General features: G+C 36.6%; 1 protein-coding gene across 1 annotated transcript; it reads right to left on the bottom strand.

The window, feature by feature from the left end:
• Positions 1-1007: 1007 nt before the first annotated feature.
• Positions 1008-27554, bottom strand: LOC100374706 (SPRY domain-containing protein 3-like). The gene is made up of 9 exons (XM_085501015.1): positions 27477-27554; positions 18371-18579; positions 15899-16023; positions 12703-12853; positions 11817-11999; positions 8399-8606; positions 3614-3725; positions 2782-2944; positions 1008-2121 (listed from the first exon to the last, which is right to left on the bottom strand). The coding sequence occupies exons 2-9, from the start codon at positions 18575-18577 to the stop codon at positions 1987-1989; spliced, it is 1284 nt and encodes a 427-aa protein (XP_085357141.1). The 5' UTR covers positions 18578-18579; positions 27477-27554; the 3' UTR covers positions 1008-1986.
• Positions 27555-27659: the final 105 nt, after the last annotated feature.

Below are 27659 nucleotides of genomic sequence, written 5' to 3'. Positions count from 1 at the left end.
ACCAAGCACATGTCTTTGTATTACGGCCCAGGTACATGTAGGCAGGCCTCCTAGACTTCCATCGCAAGATGAATTACTGCAACTGCATTAGAGGTCTATAATTCTTTAACTTTCTCGATACAGAGCTTGCACAGACACCAAGTACGAGCGCATGAGATTGCTAACTCACTAGCACTAGCGTCAGGCGCCCTGCTCGAACATATACCGAGGGCAGGCTTCTGGAGAACGCAAAACGTCTTTATCAACTACTACCTAAGAGACACCCAATCCATTGACAAGGGCCTTACAGTTTAGCAATCTAGTGTGATATGTAAACACTTCTCAATTGATGGGTTGACATTTTAGCAATCTTGTATGAATCAAGCCGTTCAGTGCCCTTATTCTAAAACAAACACTGAGCATTTGCTCTTTAATATTAAAAAAACAAAAAACAATGAATGTGCACATTTTTATTTTTCAATTTATTTTAAAATAGTTTAAACTCTAATAACCAAAAACATGTTGTTTTTTTTCAAATTAATGTTGAAATCATGTAGAATTTTATTCAAATGCAGACATTGGTTCATCTTATTTTGCCTGGATATGCAGACACTGGTTCATCGTATTTTGACTGGATATAACAATAACTACTATACATGTAGCACTGAAAACAGAATTCCATATCTGCACTTGTTTGAATTTACCCTTATTTTAGTGTTATTGACTTATTATTGGCGCCACAAATAGCATCCTTGAACATTTATTACACAATTACTGTTGAAAAAGATAAATAATAATGTTATTCACATATTGTAAAATATGCACCCAGGCAGTATAGGATGGCTTTGGCCCTGGCCTAAGCATTGGTTGATATGATTCATACATAGCAGTATTTTCATGGCAACCACTTTACATGTATCATAATATAAGCAGGATATATCTATCTAATTGGATATAACACTGCAAGAAATTTTAGCAACACTGATTAATATATGCCAGTAACTTCAGTATGACTGGATGCAAGAACATGAAATAAAATAGTGTTCAGTTTATTCATCAAAAAGTAATCACAACTACATACATTTGTAGGCAAGTCAAATGAAAGTGATTAAAAAAAAAAGTATCGCTGGCTTTATTGTAATGTTTAAAAAAAAAATTAATTTGACACAAAGCAAGGTGAATAAGTGAGAAAGAAGCAAATCTAAAAACATAAATATCCCATAACTATCAGTTTCTAAACTATTTTTAAGGGTATGTGTTCCATATTCTAGTTTATGGTAAACATTGATAAATTTTGATTACTATCCAATTATAAAAGTATTATGCGTTTGGAACAGTACCTCTGCCATAAAATTATAACAAATTTGCCAAAATCGACCTCACACTGCATTTACTACAGTACATTTAATGAATAGAAATCTGAAATATAAATATGGGTGTGAATTGTTTAGGCTTATTACGTTACATATGTATGTACAATATAATGACATTTAAATCTTAGAGTTGACAAGTGCATACTGATACAGTAAGCATCAAATTTGCTGAAAAATAATATTGAAAATACTGAAATATTCAATGAAACTTACAAAAATGGAAGCCATACATGTGTAATAAAACTGGAGCTCCAGAAAAATAAATGTTTGTAATCATTACAATACTTAAAATAAAGAGCCCACCCTCAATACGCAATGTTCTATCAATTGAAATAATACCCTCTATGTATAGATTTTTTTTTCCAAAATGCCGAAAAACTCGTGCTTTTCAAGCAAATGGCAGCTTAAACTGAGAGATTTATTTACATGTAAATGTCCATCATGCATTATCTACAAACAATGCTTTCCTTGTCACCTTTTAAAAGTACAAAATACATTGGACAAATCTGAAAAAACTAAAATCAAATTTGCATAATATTAAATGTATACAGCTTGATGTAACTGGACGACTAATGTGATTGTAAACTACAAAATATGATTGACTGTCGAATATCACAATATGACTACTACATGTTCAACCAGTGAGGGGCTTCAGATCTACTTTTACTTTCTCATCACAGCTAAGCATACCAAGAGTTGGAAAGAAACCACCTTGTGGTATCCTGACTTCGCGTCTACCAACAGTTTTACCATTCCGTGTGAAAAATACCTAGAATTCAAACAAATAGATGTTGTTATGGTGATATCTACATGTAGGTTCCTAATGTGTACTGAGGATAGTAACGGACAGTTTGACAGACAATACTGCACATTTGGTGTGCACTGAGTGATCAACCCACAGCTTCCACTTGATGCATGGCAAGACAAATGTCAACCCATCAAATAGAACCCAATACTGCATGTTTGGTATGTACTGAGTGATCAACCCAAAGCTTCCCCCTTGATGCATGGCAACCAAATGTCATCCCCTCCAATAGAACCCAATACTGCATGTTTGGTATGTACTGAGTGATCAACCCAAAGCTTCCCCCTTGATGCATGGCAACCAAATGTCATCCCATCAAATAGAACCTAATACTGCATGTTTGGTATGTACTGAGTGATAAACTCACAGCTTCCCCCTTGATGCATGGCAACCAAATGTCATCCCCTCCAATAGAACCCAATACTGCATGTTTGGTATGTACTGAGTGATAAACCCACAGCTTCCCCCTTGATGCATGTCATCCCATCAAATAGAACCCAATACTGCATGTTTGATGTGCACTGAGTGATCAACCCACAGCTTCCCCCTTGATGCATGGCAAGACAGTTACAAACACAAGTTTTCATCAGAACAGGTCACTTGAAATCTTTAAAGCCTTTGTACCTGTACTTTAATGCCATCTTCTTTATCATCCTGATACCACTCTTCGTCTTCTGAGCTACTGTCATCCAAAAAATCTTCAAATTCATATAGATCATTGACATGCACATGCGACACGCGACTGCTCTCATTCTCCTCAGTCTTTTCTTCATCACTTTCTCCATCACTATAGCAAACAAAGTGAGCAGTGAGTGTCATTGACTATTTGCTTGCTATTACTACACAATTTTCATCACTTTTCAAAAAATTATTTATGGTGTCAATTTCATCAAATCATTCTGAGAGCCATCAACTTGCCATTTGTAAACCAATACAACTTGCAATTGTAAACATTATCCGCTGATGAAACACAGCAAGTATCAAGCAGTACGTCAGTCATTACAGTAGAGGATGCATTGTGCAAATGAGTTCATATCTCATTGACCCCTATATTTGACCTTTATGTTGTATTGTATTCACTACCTGAGCCATGGTGTGATGCCTGCACCTATAATTGTGTGTAATAAATCAATCCTGTGTAATCCTCTACCTGGTCTAACCATCCTTGATTCTACAATTACGAGTTATTGAGGATAGTGTTTCATGATAATCTGTCTCACCAACACTGTATAATATTCATCATATTCAAAACAATGCAAGTAGGATGATCCTATTTTTTCAATGTTCCTTACAAAACAACAGTTTTGTTTGTAAAATAAAAAACATTTTTTTCAAATGTACCAACAAAATCAAATTAAATTATTTGGAACTAGCATTTATCCATCCACTATTTACAGTGGTTTTTCTATACTTAAAAATTATTCCATTACAAAAATACAATAAGTGAAATACAAACCTTTCATGGTAATCTCTAGGAAACATAATTCCACATCCCATTACATCACCTTTGTAACACCTTGGTCCAAATGGATCTCCCACCCCACTGCCTTTAAATAATTTACCATCATCTACACACAAATGAATAAGGGTTATTAGACATGGTGGTGTATTGAATAACTTGAGTTATTCTTAATGTTCATTGAATAATTCATATTAGAAACAAATATTATATCAAATTCTTCAATATACATGTTGCTTTGAGTTAAGAACTATGCTAATCTTATAAATTAATTAGTTTGAAAGTTCTTACATAAGCTATCTTAGGGGAGAGTAGGAAATCAAACGGGTGATGCACAAAGTTCTAATGAAAAATTAAACCAATTTAGCTGAGCCAAAAGCTAGAAAACTAGTCTATAATAGTTGACATTATTTTATTTGCCTGAGCCTTGGAATAAAATCACAAAATGATCCAGAAAGACGTAGAGAACATAATATAAAATATGATCACATTATTTTGTGAATATATATCATGCATGGTCTCAGAAAATGTTTATAAAGATTAATGTTTCGCATAGACCAAATATAATCACGCACAAGTATAAATTCAAAGTGTTTTAATACATTGGTGAGAGGTCGAATTTACGTGAACAAGAACATGCACTAAGAAGGAAAAGCAAGCCAAAGTCGAAACGGGGTGTATAATGGATTTGGTACAACAGGCGCTGCGACAATTGAGTGATCGTCGACATCATTTTGGGGCACAATTGAACTTCAAGTACGTTGCGAAACTTGCTACGCGGTGATGCTGACATCAAGTGTGTGTTGACCGAAGTTTGACCCCAAGTCACGCACTGAACTGGCGCGTTACCTTAGCAACCCTTTTCTTCCTTGGTTCGCGCGTCGATTTCGTAAAATTGTTATTATATCCGGGGGTACTGTAATAACACAACCTGTATCCAACTCTGTATTGGTTTTGAATATTTCAACATCGTTTACTTAGTGTGCTGTTTTTCTAATAACGCAAATATGTTTACAGTATTGCACAGGCTCTAAATATTTCAACTTTGCAATGTATTGCTTTTAAAATAATTACGCAAACTAAGTTATTTTTATTATTGTTGGGACACTAACCCGGGCTATTAAAGTGAATATGTAATATTAACCATACAATAACATACAATATCATGCGTAATGTTAACTTTTTCTATAATAAACTCGCAGCGCACTTCGATCACATTATTCACGTACATTTCGACTGAACTCTAATAACCACGTGTTTGAATTACGTGCGGCAATGGGCAATGACCTCAATGAGTTCACGCACCGACATTTAAATTCGGGCCACCCAGTTTGACGCAAAACGATACAGTTACTTAACACATTTGTTCAAAAAAATCGATAAACTCTCACAAATACCATGAACGCGACGAGTTAACTGAAAGGCAACGTTGTTTTTGACCCCCAAAAAAACACATCAATACAAGATTATGTGTGCAAGGTTAGATTTATAGAACGTACATGACCGCTTAACTCTTTTTTTTTTTTATAATCATGTCGCACGTGAAACACAGGAGACATTTTAGTTCGTCCATTTCTTGTTTACCGATCTTGAACTTTTTGTCTGGAATGCGATACTGGCAAAGAATAAACATTAATGATACCCACCGTTGTCAAATCAACAAGAGGCTCGAATCAGGAAGGCTCGGCTATTTAAAACTTCGTAAATAACATTCTTTTCATGTGGTAGACTTTATTCAAGTGTAACAAACGTAAGTGAAATGTATGGACGAGTCATAATACTCGTACCTTCGAAAGTTACGACTTTTACTCTTGGAATTGGTGATAAATACATGCATAAAATACAACATTGTTTCACGCAGCAACAATTCGTATACAGCATTGGATTTTTATATTACCGTATTTATCCGGGTATAAGCCCAGGGTCCTGAACATGGAAAATTGCCAAAAAGAAGGGGTGGGCGTTTGCCAGGAGATCCCCGGCAAAAAAAAACAAAAATTCGCGAAAATTGACAACACGCAGATCGAACTGCGGCAGGGAATAGAACGGCAAATGAAAACATGCAACGGAAATAAATGAACAATATGCAACACTAGAAGTAAAACAAAAACAATGTATTGTTTATAATAAGACAAATAAACCAGAAATAATAAAAATCGACAGTGAGGAATCATTTGAATTAGGATTTTCCCGCTGATAAACAGGCCGAATACGTGTGAATTAAAATGTCAGGGGTTAAACTTCGTAAAAAGATTTCCGGTCTCGACAAATTACGAATCAACCGTCATACGAGATCAATAATAATTTACAAATTTACAAAGTAAAAATTATAAAAATTCGTAGCCGTTTGAAAAAAGTTCTCAGATCTTTATTTGTACGTTCATTGCCATCTTCATCAAACTCAAAAGCCTCAAATGTTCAAGTCGGCGTCACTGTAGCCGTCGAACAAAATCCCTACAACTTATTCCTGGAGTTCGTCGATATTGTCCCACACAATTTGGACTTAGCACTTTTAATCCACGGATTTCGCAGTCTGTCAGCTTGGCACATTTCATTCATGATGATGTCTAATCATAATAAAGAGACAAGAAAAATGGGGTCGCTCTGCTGCGATGGCACACAATGCTTTTGTTTACAGTCTAGCAATCATCTTTGACCTTTATACATCTGCTTTACTGATTGGCTAAGAATGACATCACTACTAGTATTTCATCATAAAGGTCAAATCGTGACATTGCTTTCTTATCAGATTCGACGCTTATCATTCAGTTATCATTCAGCAAGTTTCGGTGGTTGGAATGTCTCACTATATGGATATCGCGGTGGACTTGAAATAGGAAGTGTTTTTTTTATCCAACGACAGAAGAATAGTTTTCATGACAGAAATGCAATAGCGGTGATAAAAGATGGTAAAAAAGTTGGCAGTCTTCGGCGTGACATTGCAAAATTGCTGGCCCCAGTTATGGATTCGCAAGCTGCTACAAAATATTTATAAAGCCAAAATAACATGATTTCAACCATTCTCCCAGGTATGGGTTGCTACAATATTGCAACATTGTTTTCATTGTCGACGACGCTAAAGCCGAACGAGTACGACACTCGGGCTTGCTTAGCGGCTCTCCTTATACGATTTGCTTGAATCGTTTCTAAGGAAGCACAAACCAAACGGCCAGCCCATTTTAGGGCCATGACATATTTCAACAAGCAGCCTGTCGGCTGAGATAGCTCCGCTGTTAGCAAATGCACATGGCAATTAAAGAACAGAAGATATCATTAGAAAATTAACAAATCTGAGAGAGGTCCACATGTAGTACCTATATGTATAATATATCAAAGCAATCGGACTTGCTGTTTTCAACAAGAAGTCGAAAATATCACTTTTTACCAAAATATTCACCAAAATTAGAGAATTAAAGATATCATTATGAAATGATTAAATCTGAGAGAGGTCCACATGTAGTACCTATATATGTAATATCAAAGCAATTGGACTTGTGGTTTTCAACAAGAAGTCGAAAATATCACTTTTTACCAAAAATGACAAAAATATTCACCAAAATTAGAGAATTAAAGATATCATTACAAAATGAACAAATCTGAGAGAGGTCCACATGTAGTACCTATATATGTAATATCAAAGCAATTGGACTTGTGGTTTTTAACAAGAAGTTGAAAATATCACTTTTTACTAAAAATTACAAAAATATTCACCAAAATTAGAGAATTGAAGATATCATCATGAAATGAACAAATCTGAGAGAGATCTACCCAAGGTACATATACACCAAGTATCAAATCATTCAGGCTTGTAGTTTTCAAGAAGAAGTCGAAAAAGTAAAACATTGACACGGACGACGACGGACAATCACTCATATGATAAGCTCCGCTCGACAAAGTCGACAGCGGAGCTAAAAAGAGAACTACCGTTTGTGCTTTAATATTTATTCTTATAGACTTGCTGACTGTTATGATTCTGAAAAAAAATCAGCGGTGAATGAGCTGCCCTGAAGGCAGAAAGCTGTCACAGCTATTTTGCGTTCACCCCTTGTTTTACGCAATTAACAATTTTTATAAGTATCACGACAGACTTCAAGAAAGTTAACGAATAGAAAATAGTTTTTTTTTGTTTTGTGTAGAAAAAGACCCCCTGGGCATGTGCCCGGATATGACCTCAACTTCTTTATTGTGTCAAAAGTGGGGGCTGGGCGTTTGTCCAGGCATGGGCTCTTACCCGGATAAGTACGGTAATAAAATATGTGGGCCGATAATATTACCATATGCTTAGTATTTCCATGCCAACAATGCTCGTAACCTACTCGATTTAAAAACAGCTATTTGAAACAAAGACTCATGGAATCACAAAAGAAACTGTTAAGTACGTATTTCACACCTTTCCTACGACCGCGGTTGCAACCGGTACCGGTGGCCACGGCGGTAGAGACCCCTAATTATAAGCAGTCTGCGACTCTCCCCGGTGTACCGCGGTGATAACTGTGGTGAACCCCCCCCCCCCCCCCCCCCCGTTTGATTTCCTACTGTCCCCTTAAGTATTTTAACAAATTCAAGATTTACCTAATTTAAAAGAGAATCTCAGCTAAAATGAGGTAATACATACGGATTTCATACAAAAACCAGGTATGCGCATTATCCCGGAACATCTATGTTTTAGAATCGAATGAGTGTAAAGGACACTCCCACAACCAATGCAAACAGACTGCAAATATCACAAGGCATTTAATAGGTTAAATTCACTATCAACAAGTTATGCTGTGTTTTACTGACCTGCATGGTACGCAATAGATCCTTTATTCCAACCAGGATGTCTATGCTTAGGATAGTCTCGATGTGCTAAACCAATAGCAATGTAACAATTTTTACCAGGATCAACTATTTCAATTTCAAAATAATGACTTGAAGGACTGAGTGACTTGCGTGCCTGTGCTAATCCAACATCAACAATACTACGTCCCCTACCAATGTACTCCAACACCTGCAGTTGAAATGAAAATTAAATTACATTTTCTATCTTTATCATTTGAATGTGTCCATGCCATTTTCATACAGAAAATGCAACAAAAGTGACTTCTCATTTGATTTTTTTTCTTCTGAAACATTATATACACATGACCAGAAACATGAATATTATATACACACGATGACCGGAAACATGAATATTGTATACACACGGTGACCATATGTACACGAAGACCAGAAACATGAATATCGTATACAAACAATGATCACCAGAAACATGAATATCATATCACACGATAACCAGAAACATGAATAATGTATACACATGTACACGATGACCAGAAACATTAATATCATATACGCACGATGACCAGAAACATGAATATCATATCACGCGATGACCAGAAACATGAACATTGTATACACATGTGACCATATGTACACAATGACCAGAAACATTAATATCATATACACACGATGACCACCAGAAACATGAATATCATATCACGCGATGACCAGAAACATGAATATCATATACACGCGATGACCAGAAAAATGAATATTGTATACACACGATGATCGCCAGAAAAATGAATATTGTATACACACGATGATCGCCAGAAACATGAATATCGTATACACACAATGACCACCAGAAACACGAGTATCGTATACATTCGATGACCAGAAGCATGAATATTGTTTACACACAATGAAGATTGTTTACATAAGTTTCTAATTTTATGGTCAAAGTTTTTCAACACACAAAGACATGGGCTGAATGTGTTGTATTGCATAACTAATATAAAGTTGCAAGTTCTCAACCATCATGTATTGTATTTGTCTGTTAGTAGCAGATGTGTTTATTATCAACTTGTAATTTTGGGTTATGTGCAGTTCTATTAAAATATGACACCGTGAAGGATGCGGTAGAATTTTGCTGTTTTTGGTTAATGAAGAGTCATTACTTTTGTAAAGTTATTGGGCTCATAATTTTATCAAAATTAAAACTGAAACACATCTAGAATACCCTTTTTTTTTAAATAAGAAAAACTATTTGTATGAAGGGAAACTGTACACTTTGTTTTTGAGATAAAAGTCTGGACGCAAACAATAACATTGATTTATTGCGTAATTTGCATAATCCCTTAATGACGGGAACAGTGCACACTGAAGATGACGTGGTCATATCAACTCTGGCTCCTGATCACTGCAATTTTATCACTGCGAAACAAAAACAAAAACAAAATCTCTAGTTCTACTACGACTGATGCATCTTTTCGTTGTTTCAAAGATTTATCATGAAGCGAAAAAGAGGTCCCCAAAGAAGAACCTGAAACGCATGTCAGAGGAAGCGAAACTTCACCACAAAATTTGTTGCCCAACATGGAAGTAGATGATCTGTTTCACAGCAAGAAAGGCTCACTTCCATTGATCGGCATTTTGAACTGAGAATTATTGAAATATTCATTGTGTTTGACGGGCAAATTGCAAATTTCTGAGGACACGCAGCATGGCTAGGGTTCAGGTTTCAGGTTTGAGTGTTCAAACCAAAAGTGTAAAATTTCGTCAGGAAAACATGATCAATTTCCATCTTCTAAAAAGTATGGCAGACAATTTGAAATCAACCGAAAATCTGTATTGGCTGGACAAGCAGTTGGGAGAGGTCAGCAAGGTTTGGAAAAACTGGCGTCTTATGTGGGATTGCTGCTGCGCCACCCATCCACAAGTGTCCATACAAAAATGTCATTTCCGAGAGAACAGAACATCGGAGGTTGTTGAGTTAACTGGTTGTGTTTAGGCATGTTGATCTCTTTCTTCGGTTACAGACTACGCTTTGCAAGTAAACATGATTTGAATATATAATGAGATGACGTCATTTATCTCCCTAACTGTTCAACGTTTTGCGGGGCGGTTGTGTATTGTAACAACTTCGCTTCTTTTTGGAGGACGAATAAGGGCCAAGCAATTTATAGTTTTAGATTTTAATACTGCAAGGCTACTAAGTGACTATGTTCTGTGTTTTGTTTTAAAATTCAGTCCATCTGATGCTTTAAAAATGTCCAAAATTAGCGCAAGGTGACAATTGTTTTGTTTTTTGGCAGAAGAAATCTGATGCCACAGAGGTCATTCAAATGAGTTGTGCGGCCTCAGAAATTAACCTAAAATGTAAATTGATTTCATTGTAAACAAGTATGCTACCTACGTTCTAACACTCTCGAGGCATTGACAGGGCTGATGCTGCCTTGATTTTTCAGCTTTCTTTTTTGACAAAACCAAAACTGTTTTTATACAAAACTGATTATTATTCAAAAAAACACCTCCAAGTTTACTTAGTAATCACGTGACTAATTCGTGGTACACGTCACAGATAATTTTTTTCAAAAAGCCAGGAACAAGGGCTTCAAGAAAATATATAATTTGTTATGCTTCAAAACACTTTTCCCCATGAAAAAAGTTTTTACTTTTTAGAGCTCTACCGCATCCTTAATCTTTTCCTTGTGGGGGTGTATGTACAAATGTATAAATACATATCACTTCTGGGTTCACACAATGATGGACAAACGTATAAATACACATTCCATATGCATATGACTTTTCACCTTCAAAATGACGTCAACTTGCCCTATAGGGTGGGTCTAATCAATGTCAATGCTTTAGGGAATGTCGACAATCAAAGTGAACTCGATGACGATAATGACAAGCCATGCATGGCACAGACCTATTTAGTTATTTTTGCCATCATGAGTCAGATCATCAAACCAATCTGTATATTTATGACAATGTATAATGAATATATATAATTTGTACATAATCAGTCAAATTACGTCAGAGATATGGCTCTAGAAACACATTCATTAAAACAAAATGGCCACCAGTCAGCCATTTTGAATCCGATCTGGAAAAAAAAATGAAGTGCATCGGGACCCATAATGTCCATGTATCAAGTTTGGATGAAATCCATCCATAAACGGCCGGTTAAGGAATGCCAGAAATTATTGATTTTGATGATTTTTCAGCACAAAAATCAGATCATGAAACAAATTGATGTGCATGTACAATATTATGTATGATGTATGTGTGATGTTTGAAAGAGGCCTGCACGCATGCACAGAGGTCAATCTCTAAGTCCTCATTTTCGGACTGTGTTCGAACGCGAGACATTTTCCCACAAAATATTTCAAACTTAATAAATAAAAAGTACATGACTGATGAAATCACTCACCTGTCCATTTACCCTGACATCATTCAACCTTGCCCACTCATCTTCACAACTGTCAATCATCATATCTTCTTCAATATTCACCCAATCAGCATCCATATGTAGTCTGACTTCTTCACCTACAGAATGCATGCCGATTGCAGGGAAGAAACCACCAGCTGGCAAAGCACACATAACGGTACCAAGCTACAATCAAATGGGATAACACTATGGATTCAGTGATATCGAGTTATTTACTAGTATGTCACAACCACAACATTCCCACACGAGGTTCAAACCTTGATATACAATAACGCTCTATTTGAACCAACAAATCTGTTTATCGGCCTCGTATTTTTGAATTTTCACTGGCTTTTTTCATTTAGTGCATTCAGCAAAAATATGTGATCAGTATATTTTTCACCCATTGAAAGCCTGATACAGTAACAGTACATCATGCTCATTACAATTACATGTAGATTTTTTCTAAACCAGGGACGCAGCGCCCTGATAATCTCGGCTGGCTGGCTCTTACCGAATTTCTGATTGAACTTTCAAGTCATAAATATATTTCTTGAGCTGCGCACAACATCAAAAATCTTTCTCAAATATATTTTTTTCCATGAAAACTTCCCAGCAACACCAGCTGACAATGTGTCTAGACACCAAATACACTAAAATTACTCCAAAAATATTTCAATGGCGATAGATACACTGTTAAAACTGTACAGAAAGCTTCCGATATGGTGTTTCTAGGTCGATCCGCCCATCCACACCTATCGCCCTCTTGGTCGCTCCGCTCCCTCACCGGTGAGATATATCTATCATGTCTGCCTGTCTGTCAAGTTCAAATACACATAAATTTCACATAAGTTCCTTGGTATGCAAAAAAAAAACTGTCTTTTCATACCTCTTTTCCATTTCTTGTGAAAAATACTGGTACTTGTTGTCGTGCTCCATCTTCATACTCAATGTGATCAAATTTGATACCACATCCCATTCGATCACCATTGTTACATTTCACACCAAATGGTCTACCATGACCATTAGCTTTAAATAACCTACACAAAGTACACACATATATTACCACAGTAATATATCAAACTTGTTCTCATTGTACACAGCTGAATTGAAAGAATAAAAAACAAAACTGGAAACCACAACACTTTCATTTTTGTGAATAAGTAGTGAACATTAAGGTGTGAATGTCCAGCGCAGATGCAGCAATCAGGTTTAAGGTAGATGCAGCAATCAGGTTTAAGGCAGATGCAGCAATCAGGTTTAAGGCAGATGCAGCAATCAGGTTTAAGGCAGATGCGGCAATCAGGTTTAAGGTAGATGCGGCAATCAGGTTTAAGGGTAGATGCGGCAATCAGGTTTAAGGTAGATGTGGCAATCGGGTTTAAGGGTAGATGCGGCAATCGGGTTTAAGGGTAGATGCGGCAATCAGGTTTAAGGGTAGATGCGGCAATCAGGTTTAAGGGTAGATGCGGCAATCAGGTTTAAGGGTAGATGCGGCAATCAGGTTTAAGGGTAGATGCGGCAATCGGGTTTAAGGGTAGATGCGGCAATCGGGTTTAAGGGTAGATGCGGCAATCAGGTTTAAGGGTAGATGCGGCAATCAGGTTTAAGGGTAGATGCGGCAATCAGGTTTAAGGGTAGATGCGGCAATCGGGTTTAAGGGTAGATGCGGCAATCGGGTTTAAGGGTAGATGCGGCAATCAGGTTTAAGGGTAGATGCGGCAATCGGGTTTAAGGGCAGATGTGGCAATCGGGTTTAAGGGCAGATGCGGCAATCAGGTTTAAGGGCAGATGTGGCAATCAGGTTTAAGGGCAGATGTGGCAATCAGGTTTAAGGGCAGATGTGGCAATCGGGTTTAAGGGCAGATGTGGCAATCGGGTTTAAGGGCAGATGCGGCAATCGGGTTTAAGGGCAGATGCGGCAATCGGGTTTAAGGGCAGATGTGGCAATCAGGTTTAAGGGCAGATGTGGCAATCAGGTTTAAGGGCAGATGTGGCAATCAGGTTTAAGGGTAGATGCAGCAATCAGGTTTAAGGGCAGATGTGGCAATCGGGTTTAAGGGCAGATGTGGCAATCGGGTTTAAGGGCAGATGTGGCAATCAGGTTTAAGGGCAGATGTGGCAATCGGGTTTAAGGGCAGATGCGGCAATCAGGTTTAAGGGCAGATGTGGCAATCAGGTTTAAGGGCAGATGTGGCAATCAGGTTTAAGGGTAGATGCAGCAATCAGGTTTAAGGGTAGATGCGGCAATCGGGTTTAAGGGTAGATGCGGCAATCGGGTTTAAGGGTAGATGCGGCAATCGGGTTTAAGGGCAGATGCGGCAATCGGGTTTAAGGGCAGATGTGGCAATCGGGTTTAAGGGCAGATGCGGCAATCAGGTTTAAGGGCAGATGTGGCAATCAGGTTTAAGGGCAGATGTGGCAATCGGGTTTAAGGGCAGATGTGGCAATCGGGTTTAAGGGCAGATGTGGCAATCGGGTTTAAGGGCAGATGCGGCAATCGGGTTTAAGGGCAGATGTGGCAATCAGGTTTAAGGGCAGATGTGGCAATCAGGTTTAAGGGCAGATGTGGCAATCAGGTTTAAGGGTAGATGCAGCAATCAGGTTTAAGGGCAGATGTGGCAATCGGGTTTAAGGGCAGATGTGGCAATCGGGTTTAAGGGCAGATGTGGCAATCGGGTTTAAGGGCAGATGTGGCAATCGGGTTTAAGGGCAGATGTGGCATTCAGGTTTAAGGGCAGATGTGACAATCAGGTTTAAGGGCAGATGTGGCAATCAGGTTTAAGGGTAGATGCAGCAATCAGGTTTAAGGGCAGATGTGGCAATCGGGTTTAAGGGCAGATGCAGCAATCAGGTTTAAGGGTAGATGCAGCAATCAGGTTTAAGGGCAGATGTGGCAATCGGGTTTAAGGGCAGATGTGGCAATCAGGTTTAAGGGCAGATGTGGCAATCGGGTTTAAGGGCAGATGCGGCAATCGGGTTTAAGGGCAGATGTGGCAATCAGGTTTAAGGGCAGATGTGGCAATCAGGTTTAAGGGCAGATGTGGCAATCGGGTTTAAGGGCAGATGTGGCAATCGGGTTTAAGGGTAGATGCAGCAATCAGGTTTAAGGGCAGATGTGGCAATCGGGTTTAAGGGCAGATGTGGCAATCGGGTTTAAGGGCAGATGTGGCAATCGGGTTTAAGGGCAGATGCGGCAATCCGGTTTAAGGGCAGATGTGGCAATCGGGTTTAAGGGCAGATGTGGCATTCAGGTTTAAGGGCAGATGTGACAATCAGGTTTAAGGGCAGATGTGGCAATCAGGTTTAAGGGCAGATGTGGCAATCAGGTTTAAGGGCAGATGTGGCAATCAGGTTTAAGGGCAGATGTGACAATCAGGTTTAAGGGCAGATGTGGCAATCGGGTTTAAGGGCAGATGCGGCAATCAGGTTTAAGGGCAGATGTGGCAATCAGGTTTAAGGGGCAGATGTGACAATCGGGTTTAAGGGCAGATGTGGCAATCGGGTTTAAGGGCAGATGTGGCAATCAGGTTTAAGGGCAGATGTGGCAATCAGGTTTAAGGGCAGATGTGACAATCAGGTTTAAGGGCAGATGTGACAATCGGGTTTAAGGGCAGATGTGGCAATCGGGTTTAAGGGCAGATGTGGCAATCGGGTTTAAGGGCAGATGTGGCAATCGGGTTTAAGGGCAGATGTGGCAATCGGGTTTAAGGGTAGATGCGGCAATCAGGTTTAAGGGCAGATGTGGCAATCAGGTTTAAGGGCAGATGTGGCAATCAGCTTTAAGGGTAGACGTGGCAATCAGGTTCAAGGGTAGACGTGGCAATCAGGTTCAAGGGTAGACGTGGCAATCAGGTTCAAGGGTAGATGTGGCAATCAGGTTTATTTGCAATTATGAATCTGTACCCAATATTAAAATGATATTGGCATTATGAAGCAGAGAACTGAATTTCATTAATGCTTACATTATTATTTAGCTGCATTCAACAATTTTGCATATAATTTCTATTGTTGTATTTGAGTTAAAGAATAAAGAAGCTACACAATATACATCAGTATATTATCAATATGGCATGTCTACTTACTTTCCATCGTCTGCATGGTATCCTATAGAATCTGCAAACCAGCCTGGTTGTCTGTCTAATTTATAGTATTTATGGACTAATCCTATAGCTATGGTTCCACTCTCACCTACATCCAGCAGCTCAATCTGAAGAGGACAGACAAACAACGACAATTTAATAACATCTACAAATGTAATAAGTAGACTACTAAACTCTGTACCATATTTGTTCTATTAGTACTATAGCTATGGTTCCACTCTCACCTACATCCAGCAGCTCAATCTGAAGAGGACAGACAAACAACGACAATTTAATAACATCTACAAATGTAATAAGTAGACTACTAAACTCTGTACCATATTTGTTATATTAGTAGTACACGCACTTACGTATTTTTGTAGGTTTTGTACTACTTAAACTGTATTTTTATACTATGCCACAGTATGCCCTCTAAGACAATATGACGCACCATTGCTGTAACACAAGTAACTTTGCCAATTTCACTGGTGTGTGCGTTGATGCAACAAAAATATCATATATTGATCTTAGAAAACATGTTGCAATAAGTTGTGGAAATTGTAATTTAGTAAAATGAATGCAAAATAAGTATAAAATCAAAGAAAATCAGGGATACAACATTTTTCTTAATGCCTCAAGTCACCTATACAGTCGCATACAACAACACCAACAGCCAGCTAGGACATTTTCCCCCTTGTATATCTTTTCCTTCATCTACCATGATACAATCCCAGCTATGAATACATTATCATGTCTGTGTAGCAAAATGTTTCCTGTGTGTGAAACACTCATTCTTGTACAAAAATGAGGATACCTCTCTCAAAGTTAGTGTTCAAGAAAAGTTAAAAGAAAGAATTAACTGCAATAAATTGGGGTTTAGAGTAGGGTTAGCAGGGTTCTCCCCAGCAGACAGAGAGTGCTGGACGGTATGAATATTCATGAATATTCACTCATTAATATGCATGAACTAATTAATATTCAAAATGGCCACATACTGGCAAGAAGACAGGTCATATGTATTGATATTTATTATACAGTATGAAACATCACAACACAACACAGGATAAATAATACACAAACAAATCATCTTTGAAGACATGATGCATAACTAATTGAAAGCACAAAATATTTACAACAGTTACAATATGAAATCATATTACTATTTGTTGATGTTAATTCGTTTTTTTTTAAACTAATGTTTTATGAAGTCAGCCAAAATAAAATAATGTTTCAAAAAAGTACTATAACTTATTTTCTGTATTTTTTTACTGCTGGAAATTTTATGTTTGTATTTTTTGTTCATTTGGACGTGGCAATATAAAATTTATGTTGTCGCACAAACGTTCGGTTCATTAAAAAACTTGCATGAATGTGCGTCATCGGCGCCAAAAAGCAAGATGATCAAATGTAATAAAATCTACATAATAGAAGATTTTTGATCTGCAGTTAACAGTTTCTAGCAAAAATAATAGCATTATGTATAAAATACATACTTAAAAAATAATTTTCATTCGAATCGAAAGTTTGTTGATATTTGCTTCGTTGAAAACAGCTATGACCTGGAAACAGTTAATTTTACTGTGTGCATCCTGATACTACGTAACGATGATTTTGATTGGACAAAGCCACGCATTGACGCGAAAAACAACCAATCAGAATGTTTGATCCAAGAAGAACACAAGTGAATTTATTTCCTCCACTTATGATGCGAGTTGAAAGCATGGCCGTTTCACCGGGGTTTTTAAATCGTGATTTAAAGAAAATTCAACTTTAAATAGTGACATACGTCAAAATATAAACATTCACATCTTTAATCAAGCATTCGTCTGGACTTCTTGGTGATCAACAATGTCTGTAATGGTACGTCGGCTGTGCTGGTCGTTTACCGATCATGCATGGCTGCCTTTGTTCCGCTCGGCGGTGACGATGTTGCCACTACAAGTCATGGCGTTAACTTGGTTTTAACCATTGACCTTATATTTTGACGAATGGTTTTATCGATATCGATTTTATATATTTGACGTCACCCTGGCAGCATAAATATGGGTACGGTAATCCACTTTTCTATGCGTTACCGCCATGCTAAGTAGGGTTCCACACTTACTAGTGTCGATTGCCACTGGGCCTCTTACATCGCTAACTCGTTGAGTTGAGTTTTACGCCCATTGTTTTTTTTAATTGGTGACACAACCCAAGCTTATTGCCTTCTCAAACATTCTTTTGTCTCTCAGAGCGTTTGTTGCGTCCTGGACAAAAACAATAGTGCCGGACGGCAGCCATGTGTGCCGGTCGCTAATTCTGAGTGCCGGACGGCGCCGTCCACCGCCGTCCAGCGTGGGGAGAACCCTGGGTTAGAGAGTTGCAAGTTGAATTATGACTCATGGTACTGTACATTTAGTAGCGCATACAAATGAAGCGTTATGTAAACATTAAAAAAAAACGTTTAATGCAATGTGATAGTAATTTGAGTCTTACCTCAAAATAACTATGTTCAGGCGTGAGAGCATCTCCTGCAATATGTAGTCCAACTTTTTTTAAGTGATCTGGAGCATAGATAAGCCTGTCGTGCTCAACTAGAATTCTTTCACTACGAGCTTTACCTCCTCTAATTCCAGCAACCGGTGGTCTTAAATGGATTTCTCTTCTGCCGAGAATCTGCAAGGCTACGTCATCTACATCCATGCCTGAAAGGAATTAAAATATTTAGTTTTGTTTGGCAGCCATTTTCAATCCAATGTGAAAAAAACAAAATGATGTGCAGCAAGGATGATAATGTCAAATGTATGCACCAAGTTTGAACAAAATCAATCAATCAATGAATATACATGACCGAGATCTGGTTCAGGAATGCTTGATTTTTGATAATTTTTTTAGCAGAAAAATGGCCACTATTTAGCCATTTTGAATCAAACATCAAACCAATAAATCTTTATATCTATGACATGATGTATAATGAATACATAAAAGCATGTCAGAGATGTGGCACTAGAACCATAATCATTAAAACAAAATGGCCACCAGTCGGCCATTTTGAATCAGATCTGGAAAACAAAATAACATGCATCAAAGTGCCATAATGTCCAATGTATGTCCCAATTTTGAACAAAAATCCATTTGTAAACAGCCAAGATCCAGTTCCGGAATGCAATAAATGCACAGAAGTCAATCCACAAGTCCCTGTTCTCGAGACTGCATCCAAATGGGGGCTAATAATCTGCATTATCAGCATAGCAATGTTGTGGTCCATACAAACGACAACAGTCAGATTTGTGCTTCACTGGACTGCAAAATAGTAAATACCCCAGGTTTTCATAGTCTAAATTATGTATTAATTTGCATGAATGTGAAGGCATGTAATAAATGCATTTTAATTATCATTCAAATTCCATATCAATGGAATGAGAATTAATTTATAACAAAAACATTATTCAACACTGTTGCCATATTCTAAGTAATTACTGACACAGTAAATCATGTTAAATACATATTTATTAATTACAAATCTGACCAACATTTACCGGTAAAACTTCCAGTTAAAAAAAATTTTCTTCTTCATTTTAATAAAAATTAATATTATGCCATGAAGCAAAATTTTTATTGAATCAACAGTTCATACAAAGACACAATTGCAATTTGATCATACAACAACAAAAAATGTGAAATTACATGCCATTTTCCCTATTTGTCCAAGCTAACAGACCTAGTCTCTGGGGAGAACATTATAGGATATACATGTAGTAAAGTCAGTCATGTGAAATTGATCCGTGACATGAATAGAAGATGACAATTCAAACTACACACACTCTTTTGTTATTTAGTTAGATCTATTACAATATTAAGGTAGCGAGACTATTATTTGTGTTGAAAATTACGATTTTCACATTTATTTATTAATTGATGAAATGCACTATAAACTTTCATATGATAAAGTCAACATAACATAGAATGTCATGTAAGTTGGTTAAAATGTATATTTTCTGAAGGGAAGCAAGGCAGCCTCAGTAGTGTTTTCCAAAATCAACAATACAGGTTTAATCTGTGTGCCTATAAGTTTCAAAGATAAACTCAAGACAAAGCAATGTTAGGATGTGTTATCAGTAGCTATCTGACACACAATGAGTGTTTCCAAACATTCCAGTGGTTTGTCTCCGCCCCTGTTTGTTTCACAGATTAGTCATTTGCATATGAATGTGTCAGCCACAAGGTCACACAGCCACTGAAAAAAATCATTGATTTTGGTGTTTTCATATGCCGAATTTATCCAATTATAGCTATCCCATTCCTTTATTTTTTTTTGGTTTCTAATAGCCTTACACATTTGGATGCCCCTACACATGGTAAAACAGACCTTGATGGGAAAACAAATTGATTGTGCCGATAAACAAGCTTGAAAATCTTTGCTGTTACTTCATGGACGTTTTCTAGGAGTTTATATTTTTCAAAATACAAGGTCTTTAACAAAAAATAACGTATACTTATTGTCGTCGGATTAACACCAAATTTTCACAGCTTTAAGGTGACAATGAGAGGAACTTGAATGTGTCCAGACAAACTATTTCATCGATTATTTACAAACGAGTTGTGGTTTGAGTTGGGGGCAATGTGACTAAAACAGTAATTGAAATTCAGCACACTATTTTTTAAAACGCGTTGCTTGAATAAAACTGACCAGACACATTCAATTTACCAGACTATTGAACAACTAGGAAAAGTGAAAAAAATACTTCTTATTGCCAGCGTAAATGCGTAATTATTTTTTTTACAGAAAAAGTAATTTTTCACCTTTGATTGAGTAACGCGCCGTAGAATGCAGATACGGGCATGCAAAATACACTTGTGAAAAGCTTGAAGTCTGGCGATTTTAAAAATATATACTTTCCCGGGTCTATTTGTAGTCATTTAGTCACAATTAGAAGATGAAAACAAGTATGCAAATAATAGTCTCGCTACCTTAAATCATAGACAGTTATATAATAAATAATATCCTAGGTGATTGGTGACAGGATTGCTGGTGCAAATTAAAATAAACAGAATAGTCTTACAGTTGTCAACCTCTTTCAATGGGAATTCTCAAGGAGACTAACCTAAATGTTTTGACAATGTAGTACTAAATTTTATAGGGTATTAATAATAAAACACAGAATGACCAGAATTTACTGTTTCAGAATCACATGATGTATTTTTATATGACCATATAAAGTGAAACCTTGACAATAAAATGACAAGTATACAGTAAGATAAAACTGTAAACCACTTTAATTTTGCCAGAGACTGTTTTGTAGCAGAGAACATTCCATTGAATCCTTGTAACATTGGTGAAAATTATCAAGGTAGAAGTCAACTCGTAATTTGCGAGAAAGTTTGTCACTTTCAAATTTCACTTTAATAGATCGTAACTGGCAAAATTAACCTTACAAACATTACAAGCATTTTATTTTTTGTAGTTTTATTGTTTAAATCTGTCTTGACCAGAATTCTACAGGCTACATTGTACCCGGTAGTAGGCATATTTTCCATATACTATATATTGAATACTGCACTATAAATTGCATGTTAATTGGTTTATTATATAATGAAAGGGAAACATAAACTGGTTTTGCCTTGTAATAAAAAGTAAACAACCTTCAAAGAGTGAATTATTATTATCGTTCACTAGGTTACTAATACAAGACATATTTATTTTTGCTGTCAACCAATGGAAACTATTTCTAAGGATGCACTAAATTCATTATTATTATTAAGGTAGCGAGAAGGTTTTGTGACGTTTATAAATAAAACATTCTCTGTCTGTTGTCTCGTTCAGAACAGTAATTTAGGTTATATATATCAAAAGACTAAGTATAGAGGTGCAAGTTCGCACAAACTGGACAGACATTGTTTACATAATTATCACGCGACATCAAAAATGGCGAACCTTGTAAAAATGACTAAGTCCGCGATTGCGAGAGCACACTGCGGAATTTCCTGGTGAAATTTACATCATGCATTGTCCGTAATCAAGTCCATTGAAATGCGTCTCCGATAATCAAAAGACCTATTATTCCGATTTCTATGCAGGTTTGTTTTTTTGTCCCCAAATTGTTTCATTCTTGGCACCTTTAACAGACTATTATTCTGTGACAAAGCATTTTCTTTAAAAACCCAGACATATTTCGCAACATCATTATCTTTTGAATGATAACTGCGAGTTTGAATGTCCTAGTCCGAACGCACTTGATTTGGCGGCGGTCCCAATGAGTCGTTCACGATCAAAACTTCAACTCGAGAAAAATGCGAAAAACAGTTTTGGTTAATAAAACACTGTAGATTTGCTGCATTATTATAAATATACACTAAAAATGGCCAAACATATTAACCACTGATATCATAGAGCTCATAAAGAGTGTCAGATAATGAATAATTTCAAGCTCGAGCGTGAAAAATGAAGAAAACTGCTGGCATTTGAGTCCGTACTCCAGGAACGTTCGGGTTTTCCATTGTTATGCAAACGAACAACGAGGGATAATCCTCTGACAATCAGTACTGTCCCACTGTACACGCTGACAGTTTACAAACAAGCTAATCCTTCAAGTGTCTCTGATAAGACATCTAATAAAACGGTTTTCATGGTGAAACAAAATGGCCGATGTTTGAAAAAAAATTGCTGTGTAAGAGTGTGACACTGAGTGGCAGATTTGTCTTTGCCTCGTCTGTCAACGCTTTCTTTCTTTTCTTCGCCATTGCGTTAGAAAAAAATGTATTAGTAAAATAGAATATTGACTTGGAAAATAAAACTATTTAAAAGAAAGTTGTGCAAAGTTACAGTACTCCTTTCGCACAACCTCCCGCCCGCTTCCGCTTTCCAATCACCTTTTTCTCTCGCTTTTGCGACCGCTTGTTGAATTCGACCGGACAATTTCCACTTCATTTTGGACCGCGCAAACCCCGAAATATCACCGCCCACCTGCTTGTTCGCGCGCATTTAAAATTCGGACTAACAGAATAATTTCCGAGGTTCACATTGTCTTATAATTGTCTTTCTGGTTTTTATAGATGTTGAACAGCTGACAAAAGTTCAAATACTTTTTGTTTTAACTATATATAATTTATATGCACGCAACCTGACCCTTTGACCTCGATTTGGCTTGGACTGAATATTTTATGTTAAACAATATTCTGACTCGTCTTTCGTTGACAATTTCGATTGTTTGTTTGGAATGTCGATCCCCGTTGGTTTCTCCATACTGAGTTTAGGAAGGGCGTCGATCAACACCGTGACAATCAGCCGAGAGAAGACAAACATTGACCGTAATTCATGTCCGTAATTTGTGGGCTGAAACCCCAAATAATTAATCAAGTATTATTATTTTAATATATATTTTATTTTATCGCAAAACTAAACCATGCCCAAAACAGAGCTAGAGTTGTTCGCGGTGAAACAACCGCATTGAAGACGATGCAACTTCAACTAGCGATTTCTTACCTTGAAATAAAAAAAATAAAAATTCGAAGAGCATCGGGGAAAATATTAATAATCATCCTTATCAATCGCTTGCTTTATTTTATTCGAATCCATGAAATTCACGATTTTTTTTTACATTTGTTGGCAACTTCCGCGCTAAAAAAGAGTGAAAATGTGGGTGTGGTTATTTTGCAAAGTCCTGTTGATAATACGGACAAATATGGTTCTGTGACCCAGTTTGTGCTCTGATCAGGTGACTCTCAGCCAATCAATGGTGTTAGTAACAAAACATATCTGATGCTAATTGAAGGGTCGTCGTACAATCCAATCACCGGCGTCGATTCACATAGTTTTTTTGTGCTGTGACAGGCTTCAAAATTATTCGCTGAAAAACATATATTTTGACAAACTGATGGAATTTGACCTCAGTTCAAAAAGAAAATACTAGGCTAAGAAGATACATTAGAGCTCACGCGAATCAGTTTTCTCTGCAAGTTGTGAAATAAAGTAAACCAGAGTAGCGTCGATGATTTTCAGCCCTGAAGGACTTCCGTGTGAATCTTGAGTTTTGAATTGTTCATCGACTGGCCACCAAATAGTTATGGCTATAACTAAATTTGACACGTTTTTCTTTTAAGCCCGATAAATCATTCATACATGTCAAGCTCTGTTCGATTTTTTCAGGGCATGTGGCCGTTTTTAGTCGAAAATATTTTTTGTGGGAACACTTTTGCGGTACCGGTACGTATACGGTATAGACCGAGCTCATTCAATGATCGTGACTTAATTTTAAAAATTGAATGTCAAATTTTACCAGACGTGGACCGATGTGGATTCGATATCGTTATTTTTGAAATTAATCACTAATTTTTCCTCGTTTCTCTGCTCTGTCAAAAGGAGTTACCTAGGTTTTTTTCATGTAACTGTCTCATTAAAATAAAAAAAAATAATATTACATCTAGAACAAGCACCCAAAACACGTAACAAGAGGTCCCAGTTCAGTTGCTTTCACGATACAAGTGTAATACAACTATTGTATTTGAAGTGTCGTTCAGAATGTAATAATAGTTAATACTAGTTGTATGTTCACACTTTACTATCAAAACCACCATTTCGATCACCCATGTGTCAGTTTTCAGTGTTTGGGCGAGCGGTCAATGTTTTCAATGAGCGAGCGAGCGAAAAAAAAACGCGATTAAAATGCGGTCAGTTTCCGGTCGGACAAGACCGCATGGTCGGAAATTAAGCGATAAGCGGTTGATGTAAAAGCGGAAGGTTGGGCGAAATGAGTACTGAATGACCATGTTTCTCCGACGAAGTCTCGACTGACAATAATGCTGACAATGGACATTAGATAAACACGCATTGTTTGCAACTGGAAGCTTATCACCAGTTATATCAGAATCGTCAACAACAGAGTATACAGATAAGATGTTATCATTTAATTCCTTCCAAAGATAAACACTATGCAAATATCCATGAAACGACAGTTGTAGTCTTTTCTGCTAGTGTTTTAAAACACTAATTTGAGCAACGTTATTTCGTAATTTCGATCTTTTGTAAACCTGGGGTGATGTATCAAGATCTAAAGTAACCGTTTTATCAATTTTTGAAAAATCAAGAAAAAAGTGAAAATTTCCCTTCTCGCTACCTTAAGGCAGATTTCTCTGCATCATTTAAATATATGGTGATTTTGAAATTCAACAAAGCTAGTTTTATGCCAGCTACATTGTATATGGTAAACAGCATTAGGTACAGTAATTGACCGAATATTATTCAACATTTGTTATTTTTGGAACGGTTCAATAAAACACACTGTTAAAAGCAAAATGGCATTTTTTTTAACACTTTTAAAAGTATCCCATCAGTATTGATATACAATTGTTTCACCAGTTTACAATTTAAGATATGGCATACTAGTACTATATGTACTATAGTAACCAATTTGGTTATACTAAACAAAATGGCTGCAGTTTATTAAAATAAACGGTAACAACTCTATTAATTAATTTAAAAAACTAATCATTAAATGCATTCTATTAATTAGCAGTATTCAAATTTAAATTTGCATCTTTTTAATTCACTCTAATCTTTAATACAAAACAGTAACCTTAATTAAATTCTTAAAAAAACAAAATGTGTTGCAAAACGTGACATCTCTAGATATATGTATTATATTATATCTTTTTTTCATGACAATTGACATATAAATTGTAACATTTTCTCAGTCAATCGACCTCAGTTGACTTTGGCACAAAGTTTCCAATTGCATAATTTTGAATATTTGATTGCGTCTAAATTAATGCAATTGTATTACATTATTTTGAATGTGACAATGTTATTTTTTAGCAGAGTTGCGTATTTTCTACAAAGCTTCATCGGCATTCATCAAATTATTGGCAAAGTTTCAATTAGCATATAGTCTATTTCTATAATGGTTGAACATGATATTAGTTTAACTAGATTTGAGTGCAGTCTATAATACGATTGACCACGCAATTCTTTTGAAGCGATTACAAACTCACTTTGGTGTTAATTATGTGGCCTTAACCTGGTTTTCGTTGTATTTACTGGGTAGAACGTAACATATTTGTACTGATAATTTTTGTTCAGAACCATGTATTCTACTATGTGGTGTACCACAGGCCCTATTCTTTTTACTTTGTATAGTGATATTATATTGAAATATCTGTTACAATTTACGATGTATGCTAACAATACGCAATTATTTATAACAAGTGGAAATGCTGAAATATTGAAATCTTCGATCAAAATGTGTATCAATGAAATAAGAAAGTGAATGATTGTAAAACTGAAGTATTACACTTATACTCAAAAATTGGGAAGCACGAGCTATTAGGGTTTATTTTGATTGTTCTGCCTTATCACATTTCCAATATAGTGTTCACAAAACTCGTATAAAAAATGCATGGTACATGAAAACTGTGATTTGAGAGCCATTTAACATTGGTTTCTATGGTAAAATCGTTTCACCATATTCTAAATTCCGTTTGGTTTCATCATAGACTCTTTTTAGGGTCTATGGTTTCATATACTGCATGGTGACAAAATCATAGATGGACTCATATTGTTGTCACAAATTATTAAATTCTGAAAGGATGCTATTTATTTCAAACAATGCTTTTAACATTAGTAAAACAATTATTCTTGCATTTTTTAAATAGTTTTTCTCCAAAAATATATTTCATGCCAGGTTAAAAATAAAGAAGTTGCTGGTATGTGTTTTAATCAACAACAACCATTTGAAACAGAAAACAGTGATAATTTATTTTATTTTATTTATTTTACTAAAATCTAATCGCAAAATTTACTAGCAGCAAACATTCACCATAACATAATTTGGTGGTTTGGATTTAACTGTTTACATTTGCAAGTAAAGCACTGATCCAATCAAGGGATTGGTATACAGAGACAGAAATCTCCATGCACCATGATTGATACGATTCAGCTTTAATATAAATTACATTCCAGTCTTCATTTGACTCGCAAGCGACCCAAAGCTGTCATGCTATTAAGATGCTGGAAATTAGGATGCATTCCACTCACGTTCTACTCTGGTATATAAAGTATATTAAACAGTCAACGATGTCATGGCACTATCCATGCAATAATTTATCGCTCCATGGAGATTTATAATACAACATTACTAGCCCAACTATCGGAATGTTCGTAATACCGGGAAGCAACCTGTTTCGTCGAACATGTGAATGGGCGATAATATACATACGCACGCACATACGCACGAGGCGGTGACCCGGCTGGCGGTTAGTTTTGCAAGCGACACGTTTACTGTTTATTTGTATACGCCATGCCATGGTACATAATATGACTAGAAACATCACAAGTCTAACCAGTTACTAAAAATAAAACAATGATGTAATCGTTTTCAAAGTTGTTGTTCTCGGGAGTGTATGATTCATAAGTCGAAAATCACAACAATTCTCGTCAACTCAACTTCTTGAAAGACGTGGTCGTGTTACTTCCGGGTTGACGGTGTTTTGCACGACTGTCAGAGATTAACAACGACAGAATCACGAGTAGAACAAACCAAATTATTAAAAATAGCAGTGAGTGTAACGAATTTTCTGTTTTGGGGGTGAAATCAACGCACTAAATTACCTGTTTTCACGGGAGAGCTTCATTCAGTCTACCACACTCGTGCCGACGTCGCTAACCATTCTGATCATGCGCAGAAATTGGTCTCCTAAAATTCGTTTTGTACGAGATCTTAGCGAAACGGGATGTTGTCGAAATCTGGCGTTATACTTAAAATTTAACAATATTGTGACTGAAAACATCACC

Source organism: Saccoglossus kowalevskii, chromosome 7 (assembly GCF_978046115.1).
Source record: "Saccoglossus kowalevskii chromosome 7, keSacKowa6.1, whole genome shotgun sequence".
NCBI lineage: Eukaryota > Metazoa > Hemichordata > Enteropneusta > Harrimaniidae > Saccoglossus > Saccoglossus kowalevskii.
Note: the sequence above shows the minus strand (reverse complement) of the source record. Positions and strands in the feature narration are given on the sequence as shown.